Source organism: Monopterus albus, unplaced genomic scaffold (assembly GCF_001952655.1).
Source record: "Monopterus albus unplaced genomic scaffold, M_albus_1.0 scaffold105.1, whole genome shotgun sequence".
Classification (NCBI taxonomy): domain Eukaryota; kingdom Metazoa; phylum Chordata; class Actinopteri; order Synbranchiformes; family Synbranchidae; genus Monopterus; species Monopterus albus.
The window spans coordinates 942,334-956,514 of NW_018127985.1; the positions used below are offsets into that span (position 1 = coordinate 942,334).

The following is a 14,181-nucleotide window of genomic DNA, read 5'->3' on the forward strand; positions in this document are numbered from 1 at the left end:
GAGGACGACTTGGAGGAAAAAGTGAAGGGTCAGGTTAAGCCTTCTGATGGTGATTTTTTTTTAGCTTAGTCAGTATTTATTATGGTGCCAGATTTACTAGGATCAGTAGACAGGGTTTCACTAGACCATTACAGACAAGGACTGTGTTTGTGTGTGGATACAAAGAGGGCTTCATATCCCATTTCAACCCCTCCCCACTTTTCCAGCCATGAAGCTGGACTGTCTGTTGTTTGTTTTACTAGAGGCCAGGACTAGACAGTGTGCCTGATAATGTAGTCAAACAGCATCATATTGAGTTGCTGTGTACATGTAAATTCAGAAAGATATGATTAATAAGATAGTTGAATAGAACATCTTTTCTTGTATCTGTTTAGAAAAAAATCAGGTTAACTGTTAAAAAAAGAACTATGTACAATATTTTATTTGAGTTTTATTGTTTTGCTTAACTAGTCCTTAAGACTAAAATTACAGTAATTCTAGATTTGTTTGAAGATCGCGAATCACTTATTTCATTCCACGACCCACACAGTGTCGTCCTCATACCCCTGTCCAGGCAACCACTCCAACTGTACAGCTTTGCCTTTGACACATGGAGAGATGGTGCGCCTGGATGAGGGACGCTTCCCAGCCCTGGAGCTTAACAACAGACGCCTCTCTGTGAAAAACTCCTTTTGCCGCAAGAATGGCATCTACACACGGTCAGTCACTGTCACTGTAAAGTCACTTGCCAGTCACTTATTTGTCCTGCAGGCAAAAATTCCACTTCATACAAATATTGTTAAGTGAGTTTTCTCTAAGTTTCCTCTTCCAGTTGAGTGTGTTACTGATACTGACTGGAATAAATAATGTAGTGTTGTGTGTGTCCCCCTCTTCCCTCACAGTAGCCTGTCAGTCTTGAGAGAACAAACCAAGCCTCGAGGAGCTCAGCTGCTGATTTGAACCTCCTTCTGCTCCCCTCATTGATATTCAGAGTTTGTGCAAAGCAACAATTTGTATAAGGAGATAGCACAATACCAGCTAATTAGCATTCATGAGCTTCTGCGTGGGCTCTTTGTCTGTCCATCACCACTTTAGACAAAGGGTGCTTATGGGTCAGAGTCGGCCATTTTCGTTTGGCCTTGATTCCAGAGTTCCTTCTGAAGTGCTGGGCTGTGAGCGCTGTCACAACATAAAGTACAACGCTATCAGTATGAGAGCATGTCCTTCTGCCTGTTAGCAGGACTTTGGCAAGAGTTCTTTGATAATGTTTAGGTAAACACTAGATAAGAGGAATTTTGCAAACTGCAGCATGAGAGGAAAATGGAATGTATAGACACAGGTCATGCATTCGGTGGCTGGATGGATGTCGTATGGTTGTTAGTGGATGAAGGTTCAGAGTCTGCTTCTTGTCACAGCACAAAAAGATGTTCATTTTTGCGCATTAGTGTACACACTTTGTTGGAATGAGGTGCAGAAGGGGTGCATCAAGGGCAAGGGAATCTGTTCTGTTTTCCCTTTGACCAAGGAAGGCCAGAATCAAAGGGCCTTGAGATCCTCCCTCCCTTTGAAGAGCTCCAGTCGGGTACTGTACTCTTTGCTAATGATCTGTGGGGTGGGGGTGGGGGTCCCTAAAACTCTTAAATAATTCAAAGCTCACTGACAGCATTTTGTGTGAATTGTGATCAGTAGCATGATCCATTGCCTCTCCCCTGTGCTCACATGGCCCCATCCTTTTAAAGTCTAACTCAACCATGCCTGAATTCTAAGTAGGTGGTTTTTTTGTCACAGTTTACCCGTTCACATCAACCCTTTAACCCAGAGATGTCCCTCTCTTGTGTCATCCCTTTCATGGCCGTTGTCATGTTGTTGCTTCTTGGCCTCCAGTTCTTGGCATTCCCAATGATTTAGCTCCTGCATATATTTAAGTACATATTAATTTTTACTTGAAAGGCTGTCAAGGTTGACTTCTTTATGCCTTAATATTGCACTTGACATCACAGTTTTATGGTTATCTGCTCTGCCTCCACATTCATTTTCTATTTTAGATCTTTTGAACATTTACTTTTATGCCACTTGTAGTTTATATAATTCTTTTTTTTTCATAAACCAACTGAGCAAACTGTGCTTAATGGGTGTTATGCCCATTGATGTAGCTCAGCAATGTAGTGGTCTAGTTTAGGCCCCGTGACTATCCGATTCAATCTCAAGAGACCTTGAACACAGCAGCAGTTATTACTGCAGAGATGAAAAATAATTGTCTGCACAGATGTTTCTCTCTGCTTCACTTCATGGACTTAATGACTGGAGCCAACAGGAGTTAGGGGTCTTTTTACTTGACCTGCTTTTATAAAAGAACTTTATAATACTTTGCTGAGCTCAGAGCTGTTTAGATCTCCTGCAGCTTTTCCACAAGAGATCTAAATTGCTGCCTGACTCAAACACTACAGTCATTGAGCTCTAATGACCACAATGAATCATTTCACGAGGATGCTTATACAGTATGTTTTTATACAGAATCCTATTTGGGGTGCAGAGCTCGGCCCCTGCCAGTCCTCCCAACAGAGATCAGAAGGAAACAGCAAATGATTTTAGCCAAAATAATCTTGTCCCTGCACCGTGTAGTAATGGCTTCCAGGCATGTGCAAATATCTCAGTCTGTGCTTGTCTGAAGTAAGCTATCTTTTTTTCCTATAATCAATGAGTGTATGCCAACTCTATGCGTGTTGATCCCACTGAAGCCCCTGCAGAATGTGAAGCGTCTTCATTTCTAGAACTGTGTCGCAGGCTTCGTTAGTCATCTGAAGCGTGTCAGTCACAGGAATGACAGGGCTTTTAATGTTTACTCACATGTGTTCTCAAAGAGGAGAGAGAGCTCTAGAATTTCCCAGAGGGAAACATAATCATGATCAATTCAACCTTTTTTTAAAATTACATCACTATTAGTTCTTGCAGTTTATTTATTTGCTTTCTATCTCTCACAGATACTTTGTCTCCTTTTTTCCTATCTGTCCAGGTCTCCACCAAGACCCAGCCCTGGAAGTCTGCACTACTCAGATGAGGATGTTAGCACTAAGTATAATGACCTGATCCCAGCAGAGAGCAGCAGTCTGACTGAAAAACCCTCTGAGATATCTGACTCTCAGGTAGACACTGACTCTGGCTTGGGGCCCATATCCACTTCGTCTGGAATAGGCAATTGACTTAAATTAAAATAAATGCATAAATTCAACAGTTTGAATTTTTCAACAAAGTCCTCTGGGGAAAAACATAATCTTTCCAAACTCAAAAATACTCACTATATTCCCCGTCCTTTTGCTTTTGTGGCATTCATTGTGTATCATCTTGAAGACCTCTGTTTTTGTGTCATAATCGCTGCTTATCTAGATAGAAAAACCAGACATCTTTCTAATTAGTAAGCAGCATTTTGGAGACTAAATTAATGATGGTCCACAAACCAATCTGCCATAAGTGGATCACCTCAAATTAAATATCCTCTGTTAGTGTAGTGTAGTGACATCTCTGGATCTGAGCTTAAATGCTGATTTTTCCCTTGGGAAGGAAGTATGGGGCTAGTTCTCATGTATCATGTGTCTTGAAACATCTTCACTACTAATTATTTTCGTCAAACAGGAAATGTCATGTTAATCAGGGCTGCTGGGTCTCAGCACTTCATGTGATGATCTGAACAGCTGAGTGTATGTGTGAAACAAAGAGGTCCAGTGAAGAGACAGGGTGGTTAGAAGTGACGAGGGATGATGGACACCAAAAGCACAGAAGTTCATTGTAGCAGATGCTGCACATCTGTCTTTCCATACTCACTTTGGGTTTCTCTGACCAATTTATGTGGCACCTGCACAGTCAAAACATTGTTCAGCCTAGTCTGAACAAACACTGCTCTCCTGGGAGACACAAACTGGTGTTATTATTTTCCTCTGCATAGCCTCCTACTGTTTACCTGCCACTTGTGCAAATAAATGGTGCTGCAGCATCTGTTAAGCTGTAATGTCTCAATAGAGCAGTAGATGGGCAAGCATTTGTCCACCACACAAATGTGCCAAGCCTGTAGTGTTTTCTGTGAGAGTAATATGCTCTTTTTTTAAGTGTTTGTGTCTCAGCTGTTATAATGTGTGCTGGAACAACAACAGGATTCGCCCACACAAACATTTGTCACGTACAAGTCTGTTGGCTTGCAACAAAAGCAAATTAATTCTGTAAACATTGTCTCTGTCCAATTCCAGGACACTCTTGTATACACTTATCACGGCTGTGCTCCACAGAGCTATGGGTGAGCTCTTATGTCTGAAAGATACTCAGTAGAAGTGGTTATCTACCCCACAGAATTGCACATGGATTAATAAATTTCTAGTTGTCTCTCAGTAGACATTCCCTGCTGTGTTATGTCTCAGTATTGTGCAATTTGTCAGTAAGGGTGCAACAGTAGAATTAGCTTGGATTTGTGAGCCTGTGTCATTATCTCTGCAGTTGGCACCCTAAAAGTATGCTTTTGTTTATTTTACTACACACTATTTTGTAACTATAAAACTCTCATCTATCTCTGTTTCATCACTGACTCACAGGGCAGCGACAGCGAATATGAGATGGATCAGAGCCGGCAGAAGACCCATTCCTTCGTCAACCACTACATTAGCGATCCCACCTACTACAACTCCTGGCGGCGGCAGCAGAAGGGTGTTTCTCGTCCACCAGCATACGGCTATGCCCAGCCCGAGCCCCTGGTGGAACAGGAGGCACGGCAGCACCCCCCTCCTGTGCCACCTCTGCCCCCTCTCCTCCCACAGAGCGCCATATCCCCACAGCCCCAATGCCAAGGCCAGGGTACTCTGTTCAGGCCTAAGAGAAGCCGGACTCCCACTCCCTCCCTGCTGTCCTCTGAACCCCCTAGCCAGCACAGTACCCTTTACCGGCCCCCCAGCAGCCTGGGTTGTGCCACTCAGGCACCAACCGCAGGCTTCTCCTCTTTTGTTTGACACACAGTTTTCCTTCCAGTAGCAACAGGACCCTGAAGATGAGTCTGATTTTGTTGTTGTTGGTTTATTTGTATTTTGTTTTGTTTTTTTGCCTTATGTCTGTTTTATGGCTGAATATCAAGCATTGCAGGCATCTTCAATAGCGCTTTCTCCTCTGTGATGAGTGTGAGTGTATGATTGTGTGTAGCACATATGGTTGGTAAATCCATGTGTATTTTATGAAAAGACAATCATTTGAAAATGTATATACGTTGCTTAAGTAAATTTGTTTGGAGGTTCAAATATGTAAACAAGGGATAAACAGAGCCTGAGGTTCTGAAAAAAGAAACCCTTGTTTTTAAAATACTGTATTATTAATATGAGAGCTTTATGGAAAAAAACAACCACCTTAGGGCCCTAGCTTGCGGCAAACACATGGCGTGCACGGCAGGTAGTATGCCTGTTTCCTAATTTCCTACGTGCACAGTTACCTTTTTCAAGACATGCACATCACATTGCCTTTTTACCAAGCAGCAGTCTGTTGACTTGGCACCTGCAGGTGTGTCCAGGTGAAAATGGGGTGTGTTCGGGTAAATTTTGGGCATGATGGTAATCAAATTATCATTACTGTTTAATGGGCACTTTGACTGTGTTGTGCTGCACCCCTGTCTAGGTGTGTGCACAATGCTCATGCACTTGTTATACCCTGGGATGTGCTGCACAGGACACGTAAAACGTAAAAACTAAAAAGATGACATTAAGTTCATTGGGTGCTGTGCACACCAATATATATATTTTAATAAATGCCATTTTGATTAGTAACCGTGTGCCTTCACCTCGCACACGAGCAGATCTGTTTCCTCAGTAGAAAATCTGACCTCCGACCTGGCAAGTCCGCCAGTATGCTAACAAGCCACCAAAAGTTCAAACTCACACATCTCTTAAAGGGCATGTGAGGTTACACACTGACTGGATAAAACACACCCTGCTTTAATGAGGATCAAGCACAGCCCTTTTGCTACTTGTATGGGCGCTTGAACCCTTTTCCTTATTGTCAAATTGCTGAAATTAACATGGTCACAGCCGAACATCACTTGCGCCAGTACATCTTGATCAGACGCAGTGGATCCTCAAAATAGGGCCCTTAGAGTCATTTAGAGTACAGATCACTTGGCCTGCTGAGACTCAACTCTGGCTTATGAGAAGGGCACCAGTGGTCACTGTGGCCATCGGTTGCCTTTGGCTTTTTCACTCCGCTGAATCATTGTTGGAACTACATTATGTGTTAACTATGTACATGTCTCATTCTTTATCAGATATTTATATCAATCAGCTTCAAGCTCAACATTTTCAGAACATCACTAGTGACAATGTTATGAATCACATTAAAGCATTGTGGCACTTTTATATTAGTCTGGGGAATGTGTTAATTGTGTGCTGGTAATCATGTTAATAGATATACAAGCTAAAATGTCTTTCTTAATGTGCATCTGTTTGCTTTTATGTTAATCACAGAATATGGCTGTGGACCAAATGCACAAATCATTTTGATTCAAATGATATTATCCACATCATATCAAGCATTATGGTATTAATAGCTGTCAAAGAAGTACAAGAATAATCCATTTTGATCCTTTTGCTAAAACATAAAGAACATTAGTAAAATGTGTCATGAATGAGCAAAGTAGATCTTCTCCAAGTTTACCAATAAACCATCTTGTTGAGACTTATGAAAGTAACTAAACCTAAAGCTTTTTCACTGCTGCATTTCAAGAATGCAATGCATTTTGAAGAATATGCTTCTGTGACAATATTACTGGAAAGATCTGACTTGAAATTGTTCACGTACAGACAGTAAACTTTCAAAATAATAAAACTTGCATTATGTATTTTCTAATCTCAATTTGTTTGTGAGGATGAAGAAATTAGCTCACAGTAGTTGTGTCTGTTCATTTAAAAAGCTTTATTTTAAGGGTGGACAACAACAGGACACAAATATTGTACATTTGTCATGTGGTATTATGTGTTCAACATGTTACAGTGTAACATGGTATTGATATGATGACAGAAAAGCATTTTATGCTCACAGTACATACTGTACATGTACATATGTTATGATGACATGTTTTCTACAGCACTTTTGAATATGCTGGTTCTTTTCAAGAGTTGGACACTCAGTGTATAAACTTAGACAATTGATCTTCAAGGTTCAGAAATTACATTTGTCAAATTTCCAGTGTGAATTTCACTGTATTCATTATGAAAGAAACAAAATGGACCTATTCATGGTAGCTCTCTAAAATAAATTATTCTATTTTGTAAAGGCTTTTTCTCCTTGCCTCATCTGAATATTTTAGACTATTAAGGAATTTTATGCAGAATAATATAGACTGGCAATAAGGTAGTGATTTATAATTTTGACATGAGACGTCTGGTAAAACTTTTAATTCAAGCCCCTGTAGATGACTATTTTACAATGACAGTCCTATGTAGTTTTATTTGTATAGTTGCGAAGACAATGTGATTATCCTGTAGGTGACTCTTGATCCTACAGGGCAGACCTGATTCTCTCAGTCACAAAAAAGCCATAATTGGGATGTATGAGAACACGAGTTACAGGAAGAATTTGGAGAAGATCTGATGCAAGCATGATGAAAATCTGGGGAGGGTGGGAGTGTGTGCTGGATAAGCTCCTGATTTCAGGCTGGAAAACATTGATCCTAGGGGATGAAAAGCGGGATCAGGCTGGAAGGTTTTATGAAAAATGAGGAAAACAAAAAAGTTAAGTAAAAGGTATAGATAGCTGTTGTTGGAACATCTTTATTTACCACCATCAAAACAATCATAACAAACCAAACAAAAAAAGGCAGAGTAAATCCCATTGAAAACACTGTTCAATTCACAACAGTGCATCACCTCTGGGGTTCTGGATTGCTGGGTTATAGTTACATTTCAGTAATGAGGAAAACTGAACTTATAGGTTTCCTGAAAAGTATTCCCTGGTACAGTGTCTGCTAGTGCAAATATCATTCATACCACAGGCATATGGCAAATATATTTTGTTTGTTTGTTGTTTCTGCAAGAAAAACTAAAACTCAGTTTTAAAAATTAAATGTAACTGCTCTGTAATATTTAAATAATTGTATTTTGAAACTCAAAATTATATTAATTATGACTCACTGCAAAAAGCTAAGCAGAAGTAGCTAAGCAGGTGGGGCGACTGTGGTTCAGTGGGTGCCTGCAGTCCATATGTCAAAGTGTCCTTGGGAAAGACACTGAACCCCCCCGTTGCCCCCGATGGTTAGAGCCATCCGTGTGAGTTGGTGCCAGAGATGGCTGCCTCAGTTCTGTACCGGAAACAAATTCCTTGTGTGTAACATACTTGGCCACATAAAGTGATTATCCTGTTCACAGACACTCATTCACATTTGCAGACAGCTGCAGCATCACATGAGCAGTGGATCAAGCCTGATTGCTTCAGTGTCTCCTCATGGGCCCTAATTCTGATTGTGCTTGTTGGAGTGCATCAAAGCACATATGCAACAAAGCTAACAGCTTGACTGATGACTGCAAAATTAGGACTAAATGATATAGACTACCAGTCAAAAGTTTGAACTCACTTCCCCGTTCAAGTCAGTGGGAAAGTGTGCCCATACTTCTGCATGATACAGCAGGAAATTAGATCTTTGAGAGAGTTTTGATTTAAGCAACAGTTTGTAAAAATGTAGTCTCCTGGTTTATCATATTTCACTTGCTAACAAGAATCATACATTTATTACTGCACTGTCAGTTCAGGCATCTTAATAACAGTCAGGACTGTAGTGTGGTCATCAAGTCAATAAACTTTGAGTCCGAGTTGGCTTTCAAATGTTCCAGTCCAAATCAAGTCAGAGTCACCAAAGAATAGTTGAGTCTGAGTTGAGTCCTCGTTCTCTGAGTGATCAAGATCTGTAAGATCTGTAAGATCTGTTAAGGGGTTAAACACAATTGACACAGCTCTCACCATTTTAAAAGGAATTTACTTACTTTGTGTGACACAACAGCCAAAAAAGCACTCGTAAGCAGACACACACACACTGTTTAGAGGTGAACAGCATGAATATCAGTGTCAGTATCTTATGCCAAATTATTATGGCTTATTACTAAAAAGATAAGTCTAAGTCCTTGTCACCAACTTCTGAGTCCAAATGCAGTCAACGCTCAAGTCTGAGTCCAAGCCCAAGTCATCACTGCTCAAATCCAAGTCGAGTCACGAATCCTGAAAATCAGGACTAGAGTCGGATTTGAGTCAGAGTCCAGGACTTCAGTATTACTACACTTAAGGTCAGTCTATAAAAAATAAAGCTATGTATCATAATCCTAGTTTTTCTTAGTTGGACTCAGACCTGGTGTCCCAGATTACAGACCATTTCATGGAGAGAGCTCAGTATGTCAGGCTGAGGGGTTGCACTTCAGAGACGGTGGTCAGCAGCACAGGAGCACCACAGGGGACAGTGCTCTCCGCAGTCCTATTCATGCTGTACACCACAGATTTCAAACACAACTCAGAGCTGTGCCACACACAGGAGCCTGGTGAAGGACTTTGTGGAATGGCACAAGTCTAACCACCTGCATATTAACACCTCCAAAACCAAAGAGATGGTGGTAAACTTCTGGAGGCCCAAAGCCCACCTGAGGCCAGTGTCGATCGAGGAGGCCTGTGTAGAGGTTGTCCAGACCTACAGATACCTGGGTCTGGAACTGGATGAAACTGGACTAGTCCACCAGCACAGATACATCGTATAGGGATGGACAAAGCCGGCTGTACTTCTGAGGAGGCAGGGGTCCTTCAACATCCACAAAGCTGCTACAGATGTTCTACTAGTCTGCCATCGCTAGCATCCTTTTCTGTGCTGTAGCGTGCTGGGGAGGCAACATTAAGAAGCGAGATACCTTGAGTCTGGACAAGCTGGTGAGGAAAGCTGGCTCTGTCGTGGGTCCAGAGCTGGACTCTCTTACATCTGTAGTGGACAAGAGGACCCTCAGTAAGCTGCTGTCCATTCTGGATAATATTCATCACCATCTGTGCAGCACCATCACTAGGCAGAGGAGTTCAGTCAGCAGTAGGCTGCTGTCTCTCTCCTGCTCCACAGACAGACTGAAGGAGTTGTTTGACCCTCAGGCCATACGACTCTCCAACTCCTCCCAATAAGGAGGTCTGATCAGGACATAGATATGTGATGTCATTACTCATCTCCACAATATTATGATTCCACTTCATAATGACATTATACTACTGCACTGCACATAGTTTTTACCTTTTTTTTTTTTTTTACCTTTGCATATAATGATTATTCTTGCACATATTGGCATTTGCAAACAGGTACTTTATGCACATTTACTTTATTATGTATTCCTTATGTATATGGTATACTTGATACACTCAATATATTTATACTTTTTTAATACTTATACTTATTTTTTGTATTTTAGACTTACATTTTTATACCTTTCTTTATTTTGGTGTGCTGTGATTTTGGTAACTGTTGCGGTTGCTGGTGGATACCTGAATCTCTTTCAGGATCAATAAAGTATCTATCTATCTATCTATCTATCTATCTATCTATCTATCTATCTATCTATCTATCTATCTATCTATCTATCTATCTATCTATCTATCTATCTAGTTTTGTGGACATGAGCAAAGTGCTCAAATAGGTTCTATTTCCAAGACAGCATGAAATTCACATGTACTTGTTCTACAGATTAAGACTGCTTTGCCATGGCATTTAATGGCCACTTCCACCCACCTGTCATCCACGTCATCCATACAGAGCACCCCAATAGCCAAACGGTCACGGTGCAGTGTCCCATATGCTCGGGCGCAGTATATGCATGACTTCAACGGATCAAGCCTGATTGCTGACTCCTGTGGCAAATCTTTGCCTCTTATTTCCTGTCCACCTCTCGTTGGCCATTTATATATATATATATAAATAAATAAAGGCAAAAGTGCCCCCAAAAAATGAACTTACAAAAATGCTAGAGGTCAGTCTTCCTATCAATACATATAATTTGTAGGCTTACCAGTAAAGCTTTATATTACTTTGCACCCTCTGCTATGAAATAAAACATAAGACTGATAACAGACCAGTCATGTTTGAGCAGTCCTCAATCTATTCCAACACTGAGGATAAAAAGGCTGAAATATTTACATGAAACAGCTCCTCCTGGATCTGCTGACACCAGCAATAGCCATGTTGAAAAGATACACAACACTAGATTCTGTAAACCTTTGCCAAAACTCCAAAGTGAAAGTTGTGGATGATTAAAGGTGTCAAATGCTCAGTCAAGAAACCTCAACACCTGACTCACCAAGCATTACTGTAAACAGATGAAAAAAATCCAGACAGCTTAAGACTTTGTGAGAATGGACTTTTTGAAGATCAAAGATGTAGAGAAAAAACAAGTTCAGGCAAAGGCTGAGGCTGCACTAATATCCTTGTTCGATGTTCGACTGAACAGAGCTCTCAAAGCTGCCAATGGTTATCTGAGGAGTGGATATGTCCAAAACGTAACATCAAATCTGAATGCAGCATGAGCCTGCAGTCAAGGCCACTGTAAGTCAGTTTCTTTTCATAAAGAGCCCTGTTTTCCCAGCAGCTGGTGGGAGAATCATACTGGGAACATAGCCAAAGGAAGGGATGAAAAACTGAAAGTGTATGATGCTGACACTCAGGCCATGCTGGTCCTAACAATATGAAATAACAAAGATTCCTTTAGGATTTGCAAGGATATGCTAACACAACTAAATGGCTGTAAAAGACAAATGTGAAGAGTCATCTTGTCCAGGTGGTCTAGGAAAGTGAGGTTTGCCCTTCGATAATTATCAGCCATTCACACATTCCTTTCTCCTGAGCTCAGGATGATCGTGCACAGCCTCGGGTGTCTGTTTCCCACTCATTTCCATTTCAAAAAGGTAACTGACCGTTGGTGACAAAGGGCAGCTGATCAATCTGGAATACACAAGTCAAACAAATAGTTTAGTCTCTCAATAAAAACCTTCAGTGACTGCAGACATCAATAAGATCATGATGGCTCTTGGATATCTTTCTTTAAAGAGGATGTAATTTGACTAAAACATGCAAGCTGAGACTCTAGTGGGAAGAATGCACAGCACCACCCATGCATAGCACTGCAATTTATATAATAATTATAGCCTTAAATATTGGATATGCTGATGTTTAAGATGGGTTTGGAGCAACACATTTTATTAAGATTATTTCATTTTAGGTTTTCTATTATTAGATTTTCTATTAGCCTAATTAAATCGTGGTGTTAATATTTTATAATGATTTATTTTCCTGTTATTTGAGGAGGCCCATACTGGCAGCCTGTGTCTTTAAGGAGCCATGTAAAGAGGGCGTGCTCACACGCAATACCGAACCAGGAGGCATTGTAGTGAGTAATAATTGCGCGTCAGGGCAGTAGTATCCTTTCTGAGGATGTGAGGGTACTCTCAGTAATGTTTCTATTAAAAACAGGGTGCCCGCTTTCTTACAGCATCGTTCAGGCTCTCAGAGGTCGATCCGAGCGTTTTGCGTCGCCTTTCTTTTCATGAATACGGCCACATTGTCAACCTGCTGGGGGCCCAGACGCAGAGCAGCGCCCGGCTTTTATGAATGGATGCTCGGTAAGTATGTGCGTCTTAATGTTTGTACTTGCATTGAAACTTCAGAGAAATTTAAAAATGTACCTTTACATTTGTATTGTGTGCATTTTAATAGTAGTTCAGATGAGCGTGGGGCGCACAAGGCAGCTGACGCCTTTGTGGTCAGCTGCTTATTGTTCGTTTGCAATTGACCCACCCTGAATCAGAGCTTTATTGTAATGCGCTAAAATGACTAAACACAAGATAAACCAAGTGGTACTAAATGTAAGTAGTCATTTTTTATACTTCTACATTTCTTTGTGGAGGCAATTGTCGCGAGAATATTGGTGATTTGTCTGAAGCGCCTCAGAAACGATTTTTAAGATATTAGCTCATTTGGGAAGGCAGTGAAGTTAAATTTGATACACAGTGTTTCTTCTTTTTAATTTATGGCTGTTCACCGAAGGAAAGCTCTGACAGGCCTCATTCAAGAACGGAAATGCAGCTTCAAAATTAGGCCACAGTCTAAACTGTGCCACTTTGTATTGGCAGTAGATGTTGACTGAACGTGTTGTACATATGCAAATGCATATTTTTGCTGTGCTGATATTTTGCCAACTTATTCTAAACTGGGTGAAGTGTATGTTTGGGCAATAGAGGAAGTGAATGGAGTTGCCACACTGGCTTGGTGTTGGATGTGGGTTTTGCGTTATATGTCTAAAACACACCTAATTGCACTTTTGCAACAAGTAAAACATTTATCCTGTTTGTTCAGGTCATATAGAGCCTGATGACCTGGCAGCCCTGTTTAGTTTCCTAACTGCTACGTCACCATGGCATCTGATGAGTTCATTGACTAGGATAATGAGGTGATGAGCCTCAGGTCTTTAGGGCGTTACTCCATCATTGCCATACTGATAAGAACTTCTCCCAGTGATTGTTTGAGGAGATAATGTTATCCGAGGTTTGTGCTTGTGAGGCAAACTGGGTGGCCTTCTTTATTTAAATAAGTTTAAATGTAACATTTGATATGTTTTATTCAAAACGTGCGATACTGTGCTGCCCAAATGTTGTGATATATTTAGGTCAATGACAACTTGGCAAACAAGCAACCCTCCTTTGCATGATTTACATTTCATACACCTGACTTCTGTAATTTTTCTTAAAAGTGCCACTGAAGTCTTCCAGGACAGGCAACACTTTCTTTTTAACCAGCCTGCTAAGGTTCTGCTCCTTCTACTTTCCTCTGTTTCTTAAATTTCAACACATCTTTTTGCCTGCAGGAAACATGTGTTTAGTGTCTGAAGGTGAAAGTTATCCGTCCTCTGTGTGGTGTTAGACACTGTGCCAAACACTGTGTTAGTGGGGACGGCATAAACAGTATTTTTTGGATCATAGCCCAGGAAACAGAACCTGCTCAGAAATGTGCTTGCACAAGTGAGCAAGTGTGAGTGTTATATATTCATTATGGAAATAATTAGCATCTCAATGTCTGTGGTGGTGTTGAAGTGCAGCTTTAGTGGTTTTGTGTGTGTGTCCAGTCCAGCCCTTCGCATTCCAGGAAATACCACCATAAATGGTTATTTTTATATTTATCTATAAAGA

The 14,181-nt window shown here is 40.8% G+C and overlaps 2 protein-coding genes across 6 annotated transcripts in view; both read left to right on the forward strand.

Annotated features, from left to right (window-relative positions):
• Window positions 1-7,225, forward strand: part of LOC109965968 (protein sidekick-2-like) — an 80,656-nt gene extending 73,431 nt beyond the window's left edge. For 2 of the 4 annotated variants that reach the window (XM_020610455.1, XM_020610456.1), the window contains exons 43-45: window positions 530-698; window positions 2,993-3,122; window positions 4,557-7,225. In XM_020610455.1, coding sequence (XP_020466111.1) covers window positions 530-698; window positions 2,993-3,122; window positions 4,557-4,967 — 710 coding nt within the window. In that variant the 3' untranslated portion in view covers window positions 4,968-7,225. The remainder of the gene's footprint in view (window positions 1-529; window positions 699-2,992; window positions 3,123-4,556) is intronic. The other 2 variants (XM_020610457.1, XM_020610458.1) reach the window with 1 other exon arrangement.
• A 5,117-nt stretch (window positions 7,226-12,342) lies between these two features.
• The window catches only part of cdc42ep4a (CDC42 effector protein (Rho GTPase binding) 4a), a 16,447-nt gene continuing 14,608 nt past the window's right edge, over window positions 12,343-14,181 (forward strand). The window contains exon 1 of one of the 2 annotated variants that reach the window (XM_020610569.1): window positions 12,343-12,618. The gene's annotated coding sequence lies outside the window, so the exon portion shown is untranslated. Of the gene's footprint in view, window positions 12,619-12,840; window positions 12,862-14,181 lie in introns of those variants that run through there. The other variant, XM_020610570.1, reaches the window with a different exon arrangement.